Here is a 22,535-nt window from a genome sequence, read left to right as displayed (position 1 = left end):
GTGATTATTGAGAATAGTTGAGTTCACCATCTTACTACTGCTGAGGAAAAAAATAAAGGAGAGAAAATAAAGGACAACATGTCACGTGTCCATTGGTGGTTCACTACTTTTTAGCTCTTTTCAGTCATTATGCTAAATTAACTGTACACACAGGATATGATAAGCGTTAATGGATATTTAATGGATATTTCATTGTTTTTAATCAGTATCTAGCCTAAGCTGATAAAGGTTTCATTTTGTTCTTCTTTCCGTGCAGAAGTACTTGTTCTACGAAGACAGACACCAGCTGCCGGCTCCCAAATGGACAGAGCTTGCCAATCTGATAAACAGCTGCATGGACTATGACCCTTCACACAGACCCTCCTTCAGAGCAATCATCAGGGATCTCAACAGCCTCTTCACACCTGGTACGAAGACGTATGGAGCTCATCGAGATATATATATATATAGATATAGATATATATATACATATATATACGTCTGTATATATATCTCTGGCCCAAATCCAGGATTTGGACCATGTTGTCCTTTGGGCCAGATTTAGTAGAAGATGACCTTGCATCTGTGTTGCAGACTATGAACTGCTGGTGGAGAGCGACATGGTGCCCAACAGGACACGAGGCTTCGGCTTCCCGTGGGCTTCCGAGTGCCAGGAGCCCGCCCAGTTCGAGGAGAGGCACCTCATCTTTCTCAAGCAGTTGGGCAAAGTGAGACACAAACATTTATCTCTTAAGAATCTACACTATCTAATCTAATTAACTACCATTCGTTTTTTCAACATTTGCAATATTTATACAGTATGCGCAATATATTTAAGTTATTCTTGAGTGAGTTTGCTCAAGGCTTTAGATGGAATTTTTTATGCCCATATCCCTCTGATCACACACCCCAGGGGAACTTTGGCAGCGTGGAGATGTGCAGGTACGACCCCCTGCAGGACAGCACTGGAGAGGTGGTGGCTGTGAAGAAGCTCCAGCACAGCACAGCGGAGCACCTCAGGGACTTTGAGCGGGAAATCGACATCCTCAGATCCCTTCAGCATGAAAACATTGTCAAATACAAAGGAGTGTGCTACAGTGCAGGTATGAAATGGGCCCGAAGTCACAATGAGGGGTTGATTAATTACAAATACCGCATGTCCTTCACAACTCTATAGAGACTGTCAAGATAAACTTAAGTGGTACACATTAAGATTGGATGGAGCTTTTCAGGTAGAACCTCTATGAGCCTGTCTGGGTATGTAACATGTAATATACTGTTTGTAATATATGCATACAAGCATGTATTTGATTATCAGAAGGTCGAACATTCAATATATGAAAAAAATATATTATAATATGAATAAAAATAAAAGATGACTATAACTTTTCATATGGATTTAATTCCAGACCAACAATTGGCTGCAGAGATATAATAGATATAATAAAACAGCATTACGTTGGCATAAAATATATTTGTATTTATTTGCATCAAAGAATTACCTTTGCCTACATTTTTTAAAAGAAATGTCGTCAGTGACACAATAAACTTTCCCGTGCTGCTTGCTCAGCTCACATCTGTCCCTTGATTTGATATTACCACCCCAGCAGATTTTTTTAATGCACAATAATGTTTCCCACATGTTTCCTGCCTAGGGCGTCAGCGCCCATGCCCACGAGATAAATAAATCAGTGTTTTTCTCTTTGTGTCTGTAGGACGAAGGAACCTCCGGCTGATCATGGAGTATCTCCCGTTTGGCAGCTTGAGGGATTATCTCATGAAACACAAGGGCCGCTTTGACTCCAAAAAGCTGCTGCACTATGCATCGCAGATTTGCAAGGTAACGTGACGTTTTACGTCATCTACCATCTAAAGCCCTACGTGAAATACTGTAGATACACTGTGAAACAAGCCGATAATGAGTTTTTTCTGTATCAGTAGTAGTGACACATTGATTTCTTCCAGGGTATGGACTACCTTGCCACTAAGCGCTACATTCACCGAGACCTGGCCACTAGAAACATTCTGGTAGAGAGCGAGATGAGGGTTAAGATTGGTGATTTTGGCCTGACCAAGGTGCTGCCGCAGGACAAAGAGTACTACACCGTCAGAGAGCCTGGAGAAAGCCCCATCTTCTGGTGAGGAGCATGATGAATATATCCCTGACACCTCAAAAAAATATCCCCACATTTTATTACGAAGACGACAAATGAAAGACTAACCCTACAGTCGGCAAACCTATTGGAGTATTATGTTATTCACATGGGAGCAGAAGTACTTTATGTATTTATTTATATATATACAATGTGTTATGATCTTTTCCAGGTATGCTCCAGAGTCGCTGACGGAGAGTAAATTCTCTGTGGCATCAGATGTTTGGAGTTTCGGTGTCGTCCTCTACGAACTCTTCACCTACAGTGACAAGAACTGCAGCCCCCCAGCGGTACTGACCCTCATCTCTTATTCTTAACTGCTGTTTTTAGTTCTACCACCTTTCTGCTCTTAATTTCTGAGTAGTGAGAGCACATTCACCAGTGTAATTAGTTTCTAGTGATGCTAAAAGAAGGGGTTGCTGGAGTACCCTGCCTTGTTGATGTACTTAACCATCCCTTTTTGTTGTAGGTGTTTATGGACAAAATGGGGAATGAAAAGCAGGGCCAGATGATCGTCTATCATTTGATCGACTTGTTGAGGGATGGATACAGGCTACCTGCTCCTGATGACTGTCCAAAGGAGGTGAGTGCCTTTATATACATGTAAAAGACCAAAAGCTTGGTTCAAGTCAAATGTAAAGTTTAACAACTCACATCTTAGACATCTGTGTAACAACAGATGTAACAAGTCCCTCAGAAGACTATGTCCATTTTCTGATGACTCACAACTGTTTTGGAGGCACAAGGGAGACCTAGACAATATTAGGAAGGGGGTCATAATGTTATGCCTGATTGGTGTATATCTTGTAGGTTTAAAAGTTCATTAAAACGCATACGTCTACTTTTAAATGATGTCTCATTTACCGTGTTCACAAGTGAACTCTGTGTGAACATCGCCCTCTTGTGGTTAGTCACAACCTTGTCAACATTCCCAACTAGCTCATCCTTTCAGTCTGGCTTTCCTACATTATGCTAGCTACTCGTTAGGTTGCTTAGCTGTTAGCCTCTGTGGCTTCTGTTATGGAGGCACAAGGGAGACATACACAATATTAGGTAGGTGGTTGGTGTATAGCCAGTAGACCCAGCTGTGGCATCCTTTCGCCTTACAGCTACAATTTGAATGAGTACATATGTTCAGTGGAGACATCCCCGCACAAAATCACAAGCCGTTTGCAGTTAGTCGTCATCCAGCCTCCAGAAGTTATCTTTACTCCCAGATGACAGGCACAACTAATGTTCGACTGACGCAGACTCACAGGTAACATGGTTTAAATCTGGGACTAAGGTCTAAAAACACTCCTGATGGTTTGGAAATCCTTCTATCAGATGCTGACAGAAGAGCAAATGTGAACCTCTTAGTGATACTAGCAGAAAGGTTGAGGTATCAGTCAAGGTAGTTGGATTAATCCACCATGAATTTCACTACCACGTTCTCAGTACCAGTATCAAGGCATTGACCAACACAGAACCTTTTTACTGCTTTGTTCTTAAAGTAGAAAACATCTGTTTAATCTGTTTTATTTTCTACTCGGTGTAAAAATTCATGTTCTTGTGCCTCCGCAGATTCACAAGATTATGATGGAGTGCTGGAACGGCGATCCGAAATTGCGTCCTTCTTTCAAGACATTAATCCAGAGTGTGGAGGTCGTACGGGAAGGCATGGACGGATGAGCACCACTGGTCTCTACACCTTTGACCTTTAGGCCTCACATACCTTCACAGAACCATGAAGCGTCTGGCTCTACTACAGCAACTGATGGCGGCATTCAGTCTCTTAGCAGTTTGGTGCTTCTGTTTCAACGGCCATGTGAAGTATACGTACAGATCACCTGTTTAGTGACTACACTACTTCAGACTCCAGCACCAAACAGAAGATTATTTCCAATGCCTCTGGGAACATATAAGGATTGAATGGAAGGGTATTAATCTGAATAGGCCTCCAGTTACAGGTGAGTATCAGGTCATTTACGGACCCCTGTCCACAGAAGTTTCTAACAGAAGCCTGCCAGTCACTTGAGGAACTGAGGAAGCCGCTCTATGAGTGGCCCGTTTCCCTTTGTTTTGGACACCATGTCTGGGATAACGGAAACCATTCAAAGACTCACTACTTGAACCAAGAATGTATCAACAAGCAGCAGTTACTGTTGTAAAATAACTAGTTGTTTTTTTTTCTTTCTTTTTAAACCAAAGAAGCCATGGGATTCTTAACAGCAGCCAGACTTTTTTTTTTCCACAACACTGAGCCATGTTGTGCATGGCTGCACTCGCTCGTGCGTGTACTTTCATGAATGACTGAAACTGAGCAGGTTTTCCCCTGCCCAGGCCCACAGAGAATTTTTGTTGACTTTCTAATAAAGGACTAATAAAGACTTTGTGTAAAGCACCGGCTGCACTCCTGTTACAAGGTGACCATCGTGAGTCAGACCTCTGGACTTTTACATTTTTTTTTTTTTTTTTTTTTTAACAGAGATGTATTACACAACGAGAACTGTCCTCAGAGCCGGCGGAGCGATTGAGTGATTATTTGCTACGTTTCATTTGCAGAACTGAGACTGAAGTTAACGCCGACTGCCGTTTTGTTTGTTTACATCCTTTTATGCAGTGTGGAAACATATTGGAGAGAGATCTCTAAGAAGCGGGTATTCAGTCACATCGCATCATGGACTCTCTCTCTGCTGATGATATTTCCTTTGTATTTAATCATTAAAGGGCATATATTATATGCGTACTGTAGATATCTAATATGAAGCAAGTTCATGTTTGAGGGATATGAGAGGAAAGTAACAGAGAGGTGCTTTTCATTTCTCGCCGGAGCTCGTTTTCGGCCATGGCTTTATTTAAAAAATGTATTTCACTCGTGCTCATTCCAATATTTTGACTTTGTTTTACAGCCATTGAAGAGGTTGTGAATATGTTGAATGTTCCAAATATATGCATTACATTACCAGCCACAGATGTATCAGTGGTCACCAGGGATTTGTTTTTGTTTTATTTGAATGTTTGAGACTTGATGTACTGAACTTTGATGAGTGACGGTCGCTGATTATTTGTGGAACGGCAACTTTCTTTCTGATTTTCCGACTTAAATTAAACTCTGAAAGATGGTTTCCTGTCATTAAAGGCAGGTCACGCCCACAAAAAAAAAACACATTCTTAACAAAGAGTCACTGTAAAGACCTGCGTGTCTGTATGCTCACAAGCTTGAACTTCATTGTGGACACTATTTATACAGATATGATCATCCTGAGTATTTGTTTTCGTTTTGCTTCGACGAGGATTGTCAGTTTAGTCTGGTTTGCTGTGACCCCTGCAGCGACAAATCCCTCCCAATCCCTTTTATTCAGATCATGTTTATGATATATTGCTGTGTAACCTTGTGAAATGTTCAAAGATTTTCATAAATAGAGGCGATGTCCGACCACACTGAACAGACTTCTTTCTTAATTGATATCAGTTTTAGTTTGTTACTGATTTAAAGATTACAACATGAATGCTATGTATGTTACAGGTTAAACTCGCATTAACACGACGTTATCTTCAGGGTGTGGACAGATAATGATCAGCAGGTTCACAGCAGCCTGGTGTTAGTACTTGAGTCAGATAAGTCTACAGGCCACAATACGCATGCTGTTTATTGCTCCAGACAATATACGATGCTGTTCAACATTTCATATGAACACAATATTTCAAATTTATTCTCGAGGAAGCCAACAGGGCGATGTACAGTACATACAGAGCATGAGAAACAAAGTGCCAGATAAAAGAGGTGGATGAAGAAAACATAACGGAGAGGCATGAGGATACCGTCGTGTGTATATTTAGTGCAACGGGACACGGGTGGAAACAGCTAACTGCATTCTACTGTGTAAATGTACACACTGTCCATCGATGCACATCATATCACAGCCCCTGTGCCATCACTCATACCTTCTCCTACCCCTCCTGACCCTCCCCTCCCTCCCGCCCCCTTTTCCATTGCCTCAGCATAAGCGTCCGATATCGTTCTTGGTGCAGCCCTGGTTACAGCACATCCCCGCCACGCCCAGAGAAAAGTTCCTCTTCTTCTTGCTGGGTATGGGCCAGCCGGCCGAAGCCGGGTTCCCTTCTTGCTCACCTAAAAACTTGGGAGGCTGGGACTGCCTGACCTGGGCCGGGACGTCCAGCGGCTGCAGCTGCCTGTCCCCTAAGGCGCCGTAAAGGGCCAGGAGGTCTGCCAGGGAGTAAGAGGAGGAGGCGACGTAGTGAGGGGAGCGGCTATCCGTGAGCTCCGCGCTGCGCGGCAACGTGCGCTGGTCGTCCTCCGCCGAGACGTCGCTGAGAAAAGTCCATGGGGAAGAGTCTAGAGAAGGGGAAAGGATCCAAAGGTGATGCATTTATTTATAACAGGAATAAAGCTGACTTCACTTCAGAATAGGTAATAAAAGATTATAATAAAATAAAAATTACTCCCATTTAACAGCCAGTCAGCCTTACTAGCAAATCAATTTCTACTTAAAGACTTACACACGTGTTATTTTCTCATGCATATAAGTTAGTCCACTTAGTCTGCAACGAGTGCGGCAATTATCGTAAGTGCAGTGGTGTTAACTCACCTAAGTCTCCATCTGTGGACCGTTTCCAGCGGGAGCCGCCGCAGGTGAAAATGACCGCTCTGATAAACTCTCTGCCGCACAGTTTCACCCCATAGTCCCTGGGCACCATCAGCCTGCTCATCACGTCAGCCTTCACGCAGTTGCAGATGCCGCTGACACACACCACGGCCAAGGCAAGACTCAGTCTCCAGAGCATTTTTTAATTTTTTTTTTTTTATCCCCTTTCCTTTCTCCTCCCACTCGTCCTGACACTAACTGAACGAGGCGGCTGGTTGGAGCTGAGCAGGTGTGTGAGATGAGTTCCTCCTCAGACCTTGTGGGCGTCTCTATCCTCGGGTTTTCAGGGAGCAGCCTTCTCTTAGAGCCCTCGTCTTTGCGGACTTGCCCTCCTCTGGTTCTCTCTCAGCCAGTGGACACGACCTTATATAGTCCCAGTTCACACATCCACCCTCCCTCCATCCCTCCATCCTCCCCATCCCTCCCTCCCAGACCCGCTCAAAGAAACAACCGCACACGCGTCATTTAGATTGATGACAATGACGTACTTGGAGTTATTTCTTTCATGTTGTAGTATTATAATATTATTAAGTGTGAGTACGCACACATTACTCACGGACCATCTCAGTTGGAAGACAAGAAAAGCAGTCGCAGCGCCAATTTTGGAAAAAGCATGTACGACATGTTGTACATTTCTCCTGGGAGAAATTAAGACAGTGGGAGCTTTATTCTTCTGTTCACACCAAAACTAAATGTGCTTTGGTGTTATTGGATTTAGTGTTGTCACAAAAGAAGATCTGAAAAGATAAAATGTTTTTATTACGTTTTTATTTTTTTTTTATTGAATTTACAAAATATTGCTTTGGGATGTAAAACACAAATTATAATTATGGCAAAAACACACAAACTGCATAAATATCAGCATCCTCCAATATTTTACATTCAACGAAAACTATCGTGACAATAAAAATAAAAGCTGCAATATCTTTGGTATAAAGACCCTTAGCATTTGTTCTCACCAATAAATTACTCTCTTTTTGTACATTTGAAAATGTTTTAGTGACGCAGTTTGAAAGGATAATAATCTTTAGGTGTCAAGAAAAAAATGCTTAATGATTCTGATCCGTCCTCAGCTGCTTTGGTTGCCACTGAGTGTTATTTCCATTTCTAACTAAGAACCCAGAACTTTAAGTGTCAGGAACTTTTTCCTCAAAGGACTAATGTTTCCCTCTGACTCTATAGGTTGTCTGAGTTTCCAGCGTAGTTTTTAAGACCTGTGACGATTGGGCAAATTAGACACCTTCAAAACGACCTGCTCCACTCCTTTCCAGTAGGTGGCGACAGTGCAAAGATTATGCAGCAATGTTAAAGAGCTGTGCTGCTGTTAAGTGTGATTTAGCGAAGAAAATCAGACTTGATATGCCAGACATTTAAGTAAGCACACTCATTTTGCAATTAACGTTTTTACAATCATCAGTAGATGAGTTTGCTTAAGTGGATGGTAAATTAATGGGCTGCAATTTTGTCATACAAAGCTTTCTTTGGAATTATATGTCTGGAAAAAAAACAACAAGGATATTTCCAGTGAGTTTACGTTTCACCATTCATTAGCATTTCCAAGATACCCAGGGGTTAGCTCGCTAAAGTGTTGGCATCTGTGGCCTCTAGAAACAAAGCATTGGCTAGCAGCAGCGTTCTCACATCCGACAGGTGATGCTAGCTGACGGACAATCTTTTTCCGTGTGTAGCTTCCATTCGTTGTAATAAAACGCTGTCTCAACCAATCAGAAATGTTTTGCGCCGCAAGCCCCGACCTCAGTCTACCTGTTCTTTCGGAGACATCCGAGCCACAGAGGAGGCACTTTTTAAAGGGGTAAAATCATTTCCACTCATCTTAATTTACCAGACCATAGAGTGGTTCTCAGTCTTTTAGGAAAGGTCCTGCGGTGGAAAATGCAGGTGAGGCAGCTTTCTTTGTTAACGCGCTAGCCACATGTAACAGGTACACTGATGCTTCATCACGAGTGTTTCTGCCCTGTACTGGTATAAAAACACTTAATGCAGCTTTAATTAGGAGGACGATCAACAAGCATCTACAGCCTTCACTTATTATTATCTGTCAGTTTATTTTATTATATACTTTAAATGTATTACTGCTAATGCACCACAAAACAACATCATTATTCTGATCAGCAATAGCTAAGACCCAACCCCAGATCCATGATATAGAATTAGTGCAAAAGTTTATATATATTAAAAAAAAAAAAAAAAGGCAAATGATTTTGGACGGTTTTTGACGGCCAGGAGACGTGAATAAACCCGCTGGACAATTCACAACTATTGCCTCATTTCTCCAAGATGGAGGCCAGGCCGCTTCTAGCCCTACGAGCCTTCTCTATGCTATCGAAGGTTGGAACCCCGGCAGGTAAGTCCAGGCGGTCGCGTTCAGACGCCATGATATTCTCAGCCTCCCCTAAAGGTACGAAAAAACAAACAAACAATGTGTTTTTGTAATGTGTCAAATTGGAATAGTTGGAGCCACATGTTTTTTACTGATGCATGCAACTGTTGTTTTTGAACTCAAATAAGCTGAATTAATGGTCCAGGTCACCACTAATGGCTGACAACAAACAATAAATAAATAAATATATATATATATAAATATAGATTTATTAAAGGGAAAAGTTGCAGCGAGTGAAAATAGTTTTTTTTATGGTCTACACATATGTAGATGTTGCACAGGTTTATTATTATTTTTATTTTTAAATCTCATTATAAAGCATCAATAACTGGTGTATAAATGGACATTCTGTAACGGAGGGATAACATTTCCATGATTAAATTTGTAATTTTTAGGGGTGAAACTGAGGTTTTCTCTAATGGTTGTGGCTTCAAATAAAACAAATACTCATAAACATGAGAGAAATCCAAAGAAATTTTCCAAAGATTCAAAAGTCAAAGCTCACGCTACTGTACTACAAAACCCATTTGACAAAACCAGTTATATCCGAACATCTGTCCCCAATAGTTCCCATCCTTTGAACTTAACTAGTACATGTTCTGTCATATGTTTATGAAAATGTGATTGGGTATCTGGGTATATCTATTTCCCTACTGTTAAATAATTCCTGGAAATGTCTGACTTTATCTTTAAATTTGAAATTTGATATATATATATATGTGTGTATATATATATACATATGATAGATTTTTTTCTCATATTATATACAGAACCTTATCAAAGAATAGAGCTGAGTTTAAGAAATTCATTTTCCAATTCAAAGATCCAATACGATTTGCAAAACCCTTGGTTCGATCTTTGAAATACATGCCATCTGCTACACCCTCTAGTTGGAAATCACAAGATCCAAAACTTGACATGAGCCTGAATTTAAAACCGATGATGGCGGAACCAAACGAACCAACGTCACCATTGTTTTTTTGACAATCTTCTTCAGAACTAAGTAAAACTGTGTTAAAACTGAAATGTCTCTAAATGAATCAACACAGGTTCAAACTGAATCAATTAAAGTAATCAGTAGCGAAACCCTGCTATATTTAAGTGTATGTTTATCAGCATTAATTGGAGCGTGACTCAGTTTCACTTTCTCCGAGGTTTGCGATCTTGAAAACTTTGTCAACGTGCTTGTTGAAAGGCTTGAGTACACGTTTTTCTCATTCAGCTGCAGGAGGTGGCTGAAATCAGCGAAGTACTTTGCTTTTCTAAAAAGTGACTCATTTATAGAGGGATGGATGGATGTCCTTATTAGAAATTCTTTATATATCTTCTACTACCGCTTATCTTCCTATCCCAGCTGTCATCAGGCGCCAGTCTATCGCAGCGCCAACACATAGACAGACAACCATTCGCACTCAAACTCACACCTAGGGTCAATTTAGGGTCATCAATTAACCTGACGAGCATGTCTTTGGAGGTGGGAGGAACCCGGAGAAAACCCACGCAGACATAGGGGGAGCTGGACTCGAACCCAGACCCCCGCCTGGTGATAATTAATGACCATTGAGTTGTACTTGGGTAAAATTAAACGGCACCTAGCTGGGTCCGTGGAGCTGTGTATCCTTACCTCTCATACGATAAATGAGCGTCCCATAGGCGCTGTCGATCTGGTAGGCCAATATGAAGCTGAGTGGAATGATGGGAGCAAACAGCGCTGGTTTCTTTCTTTTAATGGCACTGAAGAAACACACAAAGACAAAACCGAAAACTGAATCTTAGATATGCATCAAAAACCGCAGTCATTTTTCTATATTTGAAATACTGAATAAAAAAAGATCTAAATGTGCTAGTTTCAGCACCAGTGGGTCGCTTGAGGTTTTTTTTTTTTTTTTTTTTTTTTAAGCAAGACTGTAACGTGAACTAGACTTGACTACTGTGTCTAACACTTAGAAAATGTCACAGACGGGTCGGCATCAGTAAAGGCCACTGGACGACAAAGTGTGATTCATTTAAAAGCCAAGCTGTGAAGGATCACACATACAGGTGCAGCTCTGATTTGACCTCTGCGTGAGCGGATATGAATCTCACCCCACAGTGAGTCCTGCTGCGGCCACGGCAAAGAAAGACCCAAAGTAGTTGAGAAACTCCCTGGACCAGGCGATCTGCATGGCCATCTGACGTTCTCTCATCTGGTTCTGCATCAGGATCTGACGCTCCATCTGCGGACACACACGAAGAGCGTCATCAGTCAGACAGGTTTTTAAGATGACACTGGGACACTTGCTACTGCTTCAGTTCACTTAGCATGAAACGTTTAAAAAATTATTTAAAAATAAAATAAACCAAGAATTAAAATACTACACGCCTGAATAATAAGTCAGCCTGGCCGCTACATCAGCTGATATTAGTTTACTGCAGATATTGGTGTATTTTTTTAACCAATGAGCAAGAAAATATTTCTAAACCTAGATTTTCTTCAGATTTATTTGTCAACGTCCACATCTAATGTGGGGCAATCTGCTAAAAAAAAATAAAAATAAAATATAACGATAATAATCCAGCATAGGCGGGTCTCCATAGATGCAACTATTTATGCATCTTTCAGACTAATCACGTTATAAAGTCGAAAGCAAAGGTATCAAAGCAGTGAGACAGTCAGAGAGACAAAGGAGGGGTCAAAGGGAACAGAGACAGCGCGTCCGCTTTCAGAAACACTGCTTCCATGCTGATGAACCTCCGCCAGACAAATCCTTTGTCTGCTGCTTCCTGTTCGACACACACACACACACACACACACACACACACACTCATATCTTCACGCACGTAAATGCGCGCATCCCGAATAACAGCCGCTGCAGAGCGCGGCTGAGTGACATTCTCATTTAAATAGGCTTTATTCTCCAAAAGCGAATGTGTCAAAGATGAGCTTTTATTTCGACTGCGCAGGAAAGTGACATTAACTGAGCAATGATGCAGAGGTCAAAAGAAAGGGCCATTCAGCTGAGCTGATGACATAAGTGGATGACAGAAATTACAACATGTCAGAAAGACAGAGTGTTGGTTTGACTTTTCTGCACATATTCTCCAAACATCTGTGTATATCAGCGTTAACGGGCGAATTCTGAGTCAGTAGAGCTAAAGAGAATCAAACGGTGACACTTGTCTCTATTAGTTTTTGGGATAGAATGAGTTGTTCCTGTGAGTAGATGTACATTTAATACTGGTCTCAATGTTTGGGAGCAAAGAAATATCACTCAGCATGCTTCTAAGATCCAAGGCAAAACTGAAATCTGAACAGAGCACGGTGTAGTTTACCCACTTAAACAAACAGAGCTACTGCTAGACAGGTGTCTGTCCGTCTGTCTATCACTTTAACAACATTTCATGAGGGAGCTGGCCTCTTCTTGGATAATTATCTTTTAGCCGGCAACAAGTTATTTATCGCCAACGGATGCAATGAGTAGCTTCTCATACGCTTCTCTTAAACAAAGAAATAGAAAAGACGTTGGTCTGTTTGAGAAGGGGCCAAATCATTGGCATGCATCAAACTGAGAAAACATCTAAGGAGACTGAAGCAGAAATTACTAAAATTGGAAAGAACTGTCCAACGCATTATTAAAAAACTGAAGGATAGTGGGGAACCATCGTCTTTGAGGAAGAAATGGGGTCGAAAAAAAAGACCTGATTGATTGTGAGTGGCGATCACTTAACCGTTTGGTGAAATCAAATCAAAGAAAAACAACAGTAGGACTCAGGGCTACGTTTAATAGTGAAAGTAAGAGCCTTTCCACACGCACAATGTGAAGGTAACTCAAAGGATTGGAACTGAACAGCTGTGTAGCCTTAAGAAAACCACTAATCGGTGAGGCTAACTGGGAAAAAAGGCTCCAATTTGCTAAGGAGCACAAAGATTGGACTCTGGGGCAATGGATCAAGGTCACGTGGTCTGATGAGTCCAGATTTACCCTGTTCCAGACTGATGGGGCATCAGGGGAAGAAGAGAGGCAGATGAAGTGATGTACCCATCATGCCTAGTGTCTACTGAACAAGTCTGTGGGGGCAGTGCTATGATCTGGGGTTGCTGCAGTTGCTCAGGTCTAGGTTCGGCAACATTATGTCCAAAGAATGAGGTCAGCTGACTTCCTGAATATACTGAATGACCAGGTTATTCCATCGATGGATCTTTTCTTCCCTGGTGGCACTGACATCTTCCAAGATGACAATGTCAGGATTCACGAGGCTCAGATTGTGCAAGTGTGTTTCAGGGAGCATGAGACATCATCTTCGCACATGTATTGGCCACCACAGAATCCAGACCTGAACACCATTGAGAAACAAGATCTTGGTGAAAAATGAATGTAACACCGGAGGGAAATAAATCTTGTGACATTGCAGAAGCTTTTCGAAGCGCCGCCACAGCGAATGCACGCCGCAGTCCAAGGTAAAGGCAGTCCAACCAACTATTAGAGTGTGTGACCTTTTCATTTCATCTTAAACATATGACGTCCTCTGTTCTCCTGCAGAGACCACGTATAGGATATCAAGTGGGGTAATTAGCTGACTTGAATGCCTAGCCTTTAAAAAAAAAAAAAAAGGTCATTAACTGAGGAGAAGGAAAGGCACTGACAGTAAAAGCCACTTGCATGAACAAAGCGCAATCACCCCTTGAATCTAATCCAACATGACTGTATGTGTGTGGTTACACTGATGAAAAAAAAAAAAAAAAAAACGGGCAGGTTATATGTTTAGATTTGTTGCCATCAGCAGTGAGGTAAACAATTCCACGAGTGTGGCGTTTCATGGCATATGCGGCCACACATTTTTGGGATTATCTGGCTGTACGGCTGTGATCCCACGAAGGAGTTACCACCCAAGACTTGTTGCTACATGACGGGTTCGAGTTGAGCTGGCTCAACACAATGCAGCTGGTCACGCTTAATTAACTTGTGTTTCTTGTACTATGAACGTAACGTTAGGAGGAGTCAGGAACTGCCAAGGTGGAATTCTAAAGAATCCCATGGGTGTCACAATGAGCCAAGCAGCACTGCAGCACACGGTCTGGCCATGATAGAGCCCTAGACGAGTGACCCTCATCTCATCTTCACTCGGTTAGTTTGGGATTCAGCAAGAAATAGTGAACACTGAACAACTGTCTTAACTGTCTTGTTTAAGGCAATCTACATGGTACTACATGGTGTAGGAGATTGGTCACTGCTCTATTGAGACTTAAAAGCAGCTGCACTTGTTGACCAGAGATTGTCGAACACATGGCACTTTCTGTATTTAATGCCATGCGTCGTCGACAAATGCTTCAGCGTGTTGGTGGTGTCACCGCCCTTGTTTGAAATTCCGGTGCTGCACAAAAGTGAAGCCACGCCTTTTCTACTGTTTCAGTCTCTCCGCCATCGCGTCTTCCTTGTCGTCACGTGATAGAAGTGACATGCTTCCACATAAGTATTTGGCACCACAGGAATCAATAAGCTTGAAGGCTAATGATACCGATGAATTGAATCATTTGGAACCAGTTCTTGACGCCCATCCCTGGTTCCAGTGAATCCCACAGACACGTGATCAGTTTGGGATCAAGTAAGTTTGGAGGCCAGGTCAACGCTTTGTGCTGTTCTTCGTGTTTTTTTGAGTTGTTCCTAAACTGTTTCTGTGTCTGTGTCGGGGGACGGCCGCTCCCGTCAAGGAGTGTCATTGCTATGGGGTGGGGGTTCCTGGGTGGGTGGTCCAAGTAACATCCACATGAATGCCAGGTCCAAAAGTTTCACAGCAGAGCATATTAATACTGCAATGCAATACTCTCTTTGTTCTACTGTCGTACATTAGTTTTGATTTATTTAAAGGCATGTGGTAATATTTCCTTTCTTTATATAAATCTCTATACACCTCTTGACCACCAAACAACCATTACAGTCAACAAGGCCAACACTCAACTGCAAACATTTTGAAGCAACAAGATAAACCTGGATCTTTCACCCACTATACTGTATATGAAAGTTTCGTGCTGTAGGGACAGACTCTTAGTTGAGAAATGTTTCACAGAAATGGATATTCAAAGAAAAAAGACTTCTGCAATCAGCGCTATTAATCCCTATAGTTCCTTATTCATCCCTGTGGTGTCCGTTGCGTTAAAAATAATAATAGTGTATTCGAGTGTGCCTCATTATAATTAGACAAGGCTGAAACCGAAACTAAACGCTGCCCGTTATTAATGAGTCAATAACAGACTCGTGCTTTCGACGAGAAGGTTTTCAAGGAAAGGAAGTGGAAATGACCCGTTCATTCACAGAACCACCATGAAGGAGTGACAAATGACGGAAAACGAGGACATCCCTTATCCCGTCTTTAAAAAAAAAATAAAAAATCATGAGTGGACCAGAGACACGTGATGTTTCACATCTTTCTCCAGCAAGTAAACTTAGACTGTGAGGTATTCGTAAGACTATATACCTCATACCTCCTCAAACTCCGTAAACTGTGCAGACTGATGTGCAGACAACCTAATGATTGGTATTTGTTTTTCCATCATTGCTTCCTGGGGCACATAAAGGAATTGCGCAATCATCCTCAGGCTTTATTCATTCATACATTTCATTTGGTACACTGAGGTTTGTAGCCAGCCACTGATGAAGACCTTAAACTGAATACATCAAAAACACTTCATTGAATCATTTTTGTTTTCAGGTAAAAGACCTCTCTTATGTGACTGCAATGAACCCATAACTGATAACCCGAGTGTTCTTTCTCTAGAAATACACGTGTAGTCTACTTCAAAAGTAAACATCTGTCTGCCTGAGGGCAAACCATCGCAATGGAATGACCAAGAAAATTCGAGGCAAGACTGGACAAGCATCAGAAGATGACTCCGAGAGACGGTGACTGGAAAAAGCAGTGAAGAAAAAGTGAAAGGAAGAAATGAGCCACAGCAAGTTCATTCCGAAGGTGACAGAGTGAGAGCAAAACCAACGTGAAGCCAAGTGGGAAATTCATTGACATTTACTGTACAAAAGGCTGCAAGCACACTCAAAGCGGGACAACACTCGGCAAAACAGACCACGTCAAACGACATCATTATTTGAATATACTTTCGAAACTGATTAGTCACATGAAGAGCGTAATAATAAAACGCTCTAGAGCTGTAAAAGGGCTGAGATTAGGATCATTTATCATGAAGTGATCGGTGGAAGTTGACTCTGTCTCTTTTAAAAGTCTGAAATTTACATCCAGTGGTCTCAAGACTTCAAAGCTCTGCTAGACCAAAAAAAAAGAGAGATTTGAAATAAATAATTAAACTGCAAGGAAAATTGTCTACAAGTGGTGTAGATTTGTCCAGGGAAAGGAAATCCAGCACAACCTTAGATGTAAGTGGAAGAAACCCAAAATTTCTTCACAGAATCTGCAAATCATTCTGTCACTGGATGAAAAAAGCCTTTGCCGTCCAATAAGAACATCACGGCTAAACTGCAGCTTTCCCCACACACATTCAGGGTTACGCTGCTTCTTCAAGTACTGTGCAGCTAGCAGTCATTGACTCAAACTATGAATTCTGGTTCACTTCAAAGGCGACAATGAGGCCATTAGAATGTTTCAGTGGAAGTGGAAGTTGGCTTTTTAGTAGGATATGTGACCTTAAGTTTATAATCTACCTGAAGCACTATAGCCAGGACAGTGCTAGATATAAATGTAAAAATATCTATTGACATTGTAGTATAAACTAATTGAAAACTGAATAATTCCTGTAATGTTCAAAACACAGCGTACTTATTTTTTATCTGGAAAAAACCCAGCCTTGAATAAGAATTTTTATTTTTTAATACTGGGTAGATTACTGAAAGATGTCGCCATTAAACTCCATTAAAAAAAAAAAAAAAAGTCCATTCTCAATATATTTTGCCTATGCGCCAGTCTCAAAGTTCTCTTTTATGTAAATTGCAGTTGCACTGGCTTCCCGACTAGTTGTGTTGTCAGCTCAGCGAAACTTTCCACTTCCAGAAACAGTTTTCTATTTGCAAACAATGAAACTTAAACGTCCAAGAGAAACACTGGTTACACTTACTTCAAGTGGGAAATTACTTTGCTTAGTTGACTGCTTTTCCTGAAACCATTACTGAAGTCGTCTGGACTTGTACGGGGTAGATTGGCCGTGGCTTTTGTTTACCTCCGTTCTGAGTCTGACTTGTTTTTTTGTTTTGTTTTGTTTTTTTAATCTCACAGATTAACAGTAAACACACCTCATCGTTTCTCAAAAGAGAGGCAGTTAGTCATGCCTTTCTCATTTCATAATTTCATCTCACTGAAACCAAATCACTGCACTGCTGTTTCAGACTGAATATTTAATACTGACTGCAAGGTTACCATTTCTCATCTTCTTCCGTCCCACTTCTTTTTTTTTTCTGTCTCTTCCCAGCCAGCCTCAAGCAGATGAGTCCCCCGCTACTGAGCTCTGCTTGAGGTTTCTTCCTGTTAGCGGGGAGTTTTTCCTGGCCACAGTTGCCTTAGCACGACTAGTTTCAGTAACAACTCTGCAACACAGTTTCCTGTAGTTTCGATGGACAAATCATACATTGTCAGGAAGGAACATGTATCATCAATATCCCACAAAGAAAATACCCTGTGAGCTTTTTTTACTTGACGGCTCCGTTGTCAATTCTCATCACTCCTCTTTTGTTAATTTTTCTCGGTCTCTCTATCTGACCGGCCTCGAGCAGGTTCTGCTCAAGGGTTTAATGTTTCAATTCCTAGCGGTTTCGGGCTTGGGACCCTGTGAAGACTCTTTAAACTGTTACTTGTGCTATGTAAATAAAACTGAGGTCACATTCACACAAATCCGACTTTTGAGTGAAACTGCGTAAGTCATAAGACCGCCATCATGACGGATCTGGATTTTTTGGTGACTGGAACCGCAACTTCTTGAATCCAGGAATTGCCTTTTCCAGGGTGAAAAAGACAAATACAGTTTCTTTGTTTCAATCGCGTGGATGCCTTGATCAAACACAATGATGTCATCGCCTCACCCCTCGAGTTTCAACATCGATGGTGGACTACAGGCTTGTGACGGTACTGCATCTGATATTGTTGGGTGGCTAGGTCTATAATATACTGTTGCCTTGCCACTAAGCTAACAGACTTACGGACCGTAATCCAGACTGCATGCTAGTATACGATGTGCAGGGTTGATGCTCCGCCTCTTCTTCTGAGTTCTGTTCTGTAGCATAAACAGTGCCACACAGAGGCCTGGGATATGTACTACAGCCTTTCTCTAACTGCGGTTTTGCAATTGATTGATCTTTACAAAGAAATTCTCTAAACAGAAAAAAAGACTGTTTTGGTGTGAACTTGGCCTAAATTGCCATGTGGTAGGTTACTAATTATCAGTAGAGGCTGACTTTAGTTTTTTATATCTTACTGTTTACCAGTACTGTATTTTTATTTTTTTATTAATTTTTTTTTGTATTTTAGAAGTTGTGAATTGCTGCTTTTACTGAACGATTTCGTAAAATGGAACCATGTTGTAAAAGTAACAGCCGTGGCCTAATTTAACTTCAATAAAATGCATATAAAACACAGGGTGGTGGTCTTTGCTCACCTCTCTTTAACTCACCTCTCTGAGTGGGTCTTTAAGTTAGACCCACTCAGGAACAATGACTGAATCATAAGCACAACCCTGTTATTAACAGTCAATACCCATTCTTTAACAGGGAGTGAACAAAGACGATACTTACGTCATGTCAGAGCTGCTATTTGTCCGAAGGACATGCGTCACACGGTCACGCTCATGCCCTCTGAATTCTCAAGTAATGCTTAATTCGGAGGCCATGATTGAAAAAAAATGGCCAATGAGGATCAATTAGCTGTGACCGACGTGACGATGACAAGCGGTCACTTTTGACATCTTAATGCAGGGGCAGGCAATTGTGTAGCTTCGTATACATATTCTAAAATTGCTGGGGTCAATTTAACACATTTGGTCATGTCAAAATACAATTTGAATGCCGAAGTGAAAAGCAATTAAATTATTTCCTTTTAAAGCCAGATGTTATTACATTAACCCTTAGCGATCCCACAAATGTTCATTCGAATGTCAGACATCGAAGCTTGACTCACGTTTGGAACAAGGTCTTGAAAAATATAAAATAAAATATAAGCTATTTGCTTTGCAAACTTTCAACGTATTTTAAGCAGACAGATGATCAAAAATGTGTGTTTAATTAGATTTGGAGTCTGAATAATAAATATGAAACTATGTGTAGTAAGTTAAGCAAATTAAACAATGCAGAGCCACTACAGCAATGCATAAACATGGGTCTAATATTGTCACATGAGTCATCCTCACGACCCGAACAAAGGCGCTCTGAAACTCAATTGCCAACCCTTTGCCATCACTGAACAATATTAGTCATCATCTACCACATTTCCAGCTGGGAAAGCAGCAGGAAAAAAGTATAAAAAATAAGGGGCAGACCACACAGCAAACCTTTGTGGTGTAAGTCGGATAATGTCATTGGGGTTATGACAGTCACACCTCCCACCTGCTGCTCGGCAGCTCGCAGGCGAAAATAAATCACAAGGAAATTGCCTCCGAAAAAAAAAAGGGGGAGCAAAAAAGCTATTGTTTAAATGAAACAACAAAAAATAATGAGTTCAATAAAAAACGTGTTCTCTAAATGGAAATGCTAACATTTGAACCGGAGCTCGTATCTCTGGCTTTGACACAGCGGGATCCGAGAAAGAAGAATAAATGTCAGGCAGAGCAGATAAGTGTGAATGCCATGATCAGAGTTTCATTGTGTGTTTACGCTGCGTTCATTAGTACCTTTACCCGATTAGCCTTGAATACTGCATAGCTCCATATTAACTCCAGCAATTCAATTAAAGACTGCTAAATGATATTTAAAAATACATACATGACTACGCAACACTGCAACGGTGAACCTAGAAATGATATGTTTTTCTAAACAACATTTGATTAATTTGTGGAAAACTGCAACTTCTCATCTACTAAAATGTTGTGTTTCGTTACAGATTATGTGCATTTCACTTCCTGTTTATATCGCTTATTATTTGTGTCAAAAGACATTCACGGAAGAGCCATGTCCGTTCTCTGATGAGTCACAACTGTTTTGGAGACAGAAGGGAGGCCTACACAATAATATTAGGCGGTATACAGCATGAACAATGACAATTTCTTACTTTGTTTTCTTTTTATTATTTATCCATAATAGTGCTTATAGTTTTTTTTTCTTCAGGTGCTAAATCAGGGTACAAGTCACCCTTTTGTTATGTGCTCATTTTTAGTAAACTGAAGCACAAATGGAACAACATACAGCTCACGCAGAGGAAATCTGTCGAACTGGAGGCCCATGACTCTGTGAACACAATGCACTTCATGTGCAGCCCAGACCGTATCACCATACAATGATAACATGTAAATAAGTGAACAATTGCAGATAAACGTCCCCATAACAGCAGAGGTGTGTGAATGAACCTGCACTGACTCACCTGCAGCCGTGAGTTGTGAAGCATGAATTCCTGCTGCTTCTTTAAGTTCTCATCCATGGATTTGGACATTAGAAACCCCATGTTGTCGTTGTGGCTGTGAATAATAAAAAAAAAAAAGATATGCAGGGACTAAGTGACAGATTAGTTTGAGCCATAACACCAGTTTGTCTACACATGCACGAATCAAACATCCACCAAACATTTAGCATTTAGTTACTGCAACCCTTTAAGTGGCCTTGCCAGTGTGCTTCGGTGTAGACACCTTACAAGTCTCAGCGTTTACTCCAATTACTGCTGGTCTAATAATTAGACGATAATAATGTGCACATTCTGCTTTGGTGAAACGACTTGACGTCAAGTTACGCCTCTTAGCGTCCACTCTCAAGTTAGTGACACTCGCTAACGTTGCTCGCTTAAATCAAATAAAATGCCTCTCGTGCATCTTGTGAAGGTTCTTCTTTTAACCTCTAATGGCAAACTGAAAAAGAAAGCCAGCATACATACCTAATACACTTGGAAGACTGTACTTACACTAAACGGACACTGTCTACAGACTGGAGAGGACTCAAGGGTATGTCAATATCTTAATAAAAACTACAAGGACCACACTAGCGATACCGGAAGTAAATGCATGTTTAACTTCCGGTCGGACTTCTGAACTAAAATGCGTTTTAAATAGTTTTTCTGCTATAAATGAAATTCACCAAATGAACTAAAGTTGTATTTTATCGGCGTATTAATGTATCAAATTCCGTTATATACAAATATTTCAGTGTTTGTTCAAAGCGGAGCAGCGAGTCTGGCGAGAGTTAGTTGAGATCTGGCTCCCTCTGTCGGTGATTTAAAAAGTCTAATACGGTCACTTGGCGCACCAAAGACACCTTTATTAGTCCAAAAGGCGTTGAATAAAGTCAACTGGACTTGTAGAATTTCTTGTAGACGTTTCGTCACTCACCCGAGTAGCTTCTTCAGTTCTGAGACACGAGTCGGAAATTGAGGTTGAATTTATTATTTATTTAAACCTCAACTTCCTTGTGGGTTACCATGACCTGGATTACTGATGACATATATTAGGTTTGCAGTTGAGGAGCCTTAACCTTTTGGAGAAGACGTTCTAAAGAAAAGCCTAAGCCATTTTATTTTATTTATTTATTTACTGTGATATGCAGTGAAAATATATAAATATTTAAAAAATAATAATAATACCGATATTTTGATTACTTTTAATGATAACAGAAGAATACATATTGACTGTTTTCGACGTGACATAGGATTAGCAACATCCCATATTCATACAGGGTCTGTATGTAGTTAAGAAGACTGTCAAACTAAGACAAAAGAGATGTGTTTGTATTTTGGATAAAGCAATATCTTTCAGTTTCTTATCAAGCTATTGAAAAACCCAACAGAAGAGACCCAGTAAATAAGAAATACTAAGAATTCCCCTGAACAGATTGAAGATCCTATCATGTGACCCAAATGCTTAATCTATTTATCCTGTTGGCCTCATCTTTTATTCAAGAGACAGGGAATATGTTTGTCAGTTCCCTGTACAGGGAATGTATATTTTTAACTGATCATGTGAGTTAAGGTTAACAGATCAGGTCATCATTTGGTAACACGAAGGGAAAAAAACAAAAAAACATGAGTCAGTGTCTTCTTTCAAAATTTCAGGCTTTGAAATTGTGTGTCCCAATCTAAGAGCAATTCATCTGATTCACCAGGTTTTTGGGTCACATGATTTTTCTTTCCTTTTCTGATGTGAAAACAGTAACTTATATCTTTCTCCAAGTGTATTTCAATAATGGACACTACACATAGTGGCGAAGATGGACAATTGTAGCACTGATG

General features: G+C 40.8%; 3 protein-coding genes across 4 annotated transcripts in view; 1 reads left to right on the top strand and 2 right to left on the bottom strand.

Moving 5' to 3' along the window:
* jak2a (Janus kinase 2a) overlaps positions 1 to 5,560 on the top strand; it is a 30,080-nt gene extending 24,520 nt beyond the window's left edge. Inside the window, exons 17-24 of the mRNA XM_047569369.1 lie at positions 257 to 407; positions 574 to 707; positions 893 to 1,082; positions 1,695 to 1,819; positions 1,945 to 2,117; positions 2,305 to 2,422; positions 2,602 to 2,715; positions 3,696 to 5,560. Coding sequence (XP_047425325.1) covers positions 257 to 407; positions 574 to 707; positions 893 to 1,082; positions 1,695 to 1,819; positions 1,945 to 2,117; positions 2,305 to 2,422; positions 2,602 to 2,715; positions 3,696 to 3,803 — 1,113 coding nt within the window. The 3' untranslated portion in view covers positions 3,804 to 5,560. The remainder of the gene's footprint in view (positions 1 to 256; positions 408 to 573; positions 708 to 892; positions 1,083 to 1,694; positions 1,820 to 1,944; positions 2,118 to 2,304; positions 2,423 to 2,601; positions 2,716 to 3,695) is intronic.
* Positions 5,561 to 5,798: 238 nt separating this feature from the next.
* Positions 5,799 to 7,393, bottom strand: rln1 (relaxin 1). Its single transcript, XM_047569370.1, has 2 exons — positions 6,725 to 7,393; positions 5,799 to 6,471 (listed from the first exon to the last, which is right to left on the bottom strand). The coding sequence occupies exons 1-2, from the start codon at positions 6,918 to 6,920 to the stop codon at positions 6,113 to 6,115; spliced, it is 555 nt and encodes a 184-aa protein (XP_047425326.1). The 5' UTR covers positions 6,921 to 7,393; the 3' UTR covers positions 5,799 to 6,112.
* A 139-nt stretch (positions 7,394 to 7,532) lies between these two features.
* plgrkt (plasminogen receptor, C-terminal lysine transmembrane protein) lies at positions 7,533 to 21,324 on the bottom strand. Of its 2 annotated transcripts, none has more exons than XM_047569371.1 (5): positions 21,189 to 21,324; positions 20,685 to 20,778; positions 11,268 to 11,398; positions 10,807 to 10,916; positions 7,533 to 9,194 (listed from the first exon to the last, which is right to left on the bottom strand). In XM_047569371.1, the coding sequence occupies exons 2-5, from the start codon at positions 20,763 to 20,765 to the stop codon at positions 9,067 to 9,069; spliced, it is 450 nt and encodes a 149-aa protein (XP_047425327.1). In that variant the 5' UTR covers positions 20,766 to 20,778; positions 21,189 to 21,324; the 3' UTR covers positions 7,533 to 9,066. The 2 variants fall into 2 exon arrangements, with proteins under 2 accessions (XP_047425327.1, XP_047425328.1); XM_047569372.1 differs by having other exon boundaries at positions 21,216 to 21,277.
* Between the last annotated feature and the right edge of the window lie 1,211 nt (positions 21,325 to 22,535).

This window comes from Mugil cephalus, chromosome 19 (assembly GCF_022458985.1).
Source record: "Mugil cephalus isolate CIBA_MC_2020 chromosome 19, CIBA_Mcephalus_1.1, whole genome shotgun sequence".
NCBI classification, from domain to species: Eukaryota; Metazoa; Chordata; class Actinopteri; order Mugiliformes; family Mugilidae; genus Mugil; species Mugil cephalus.
The sequence above is the reverse complement of the archived record's forward strand: the minus strand, read 5'-3'. Positions and strand labels throughout refer to the sequence as shown.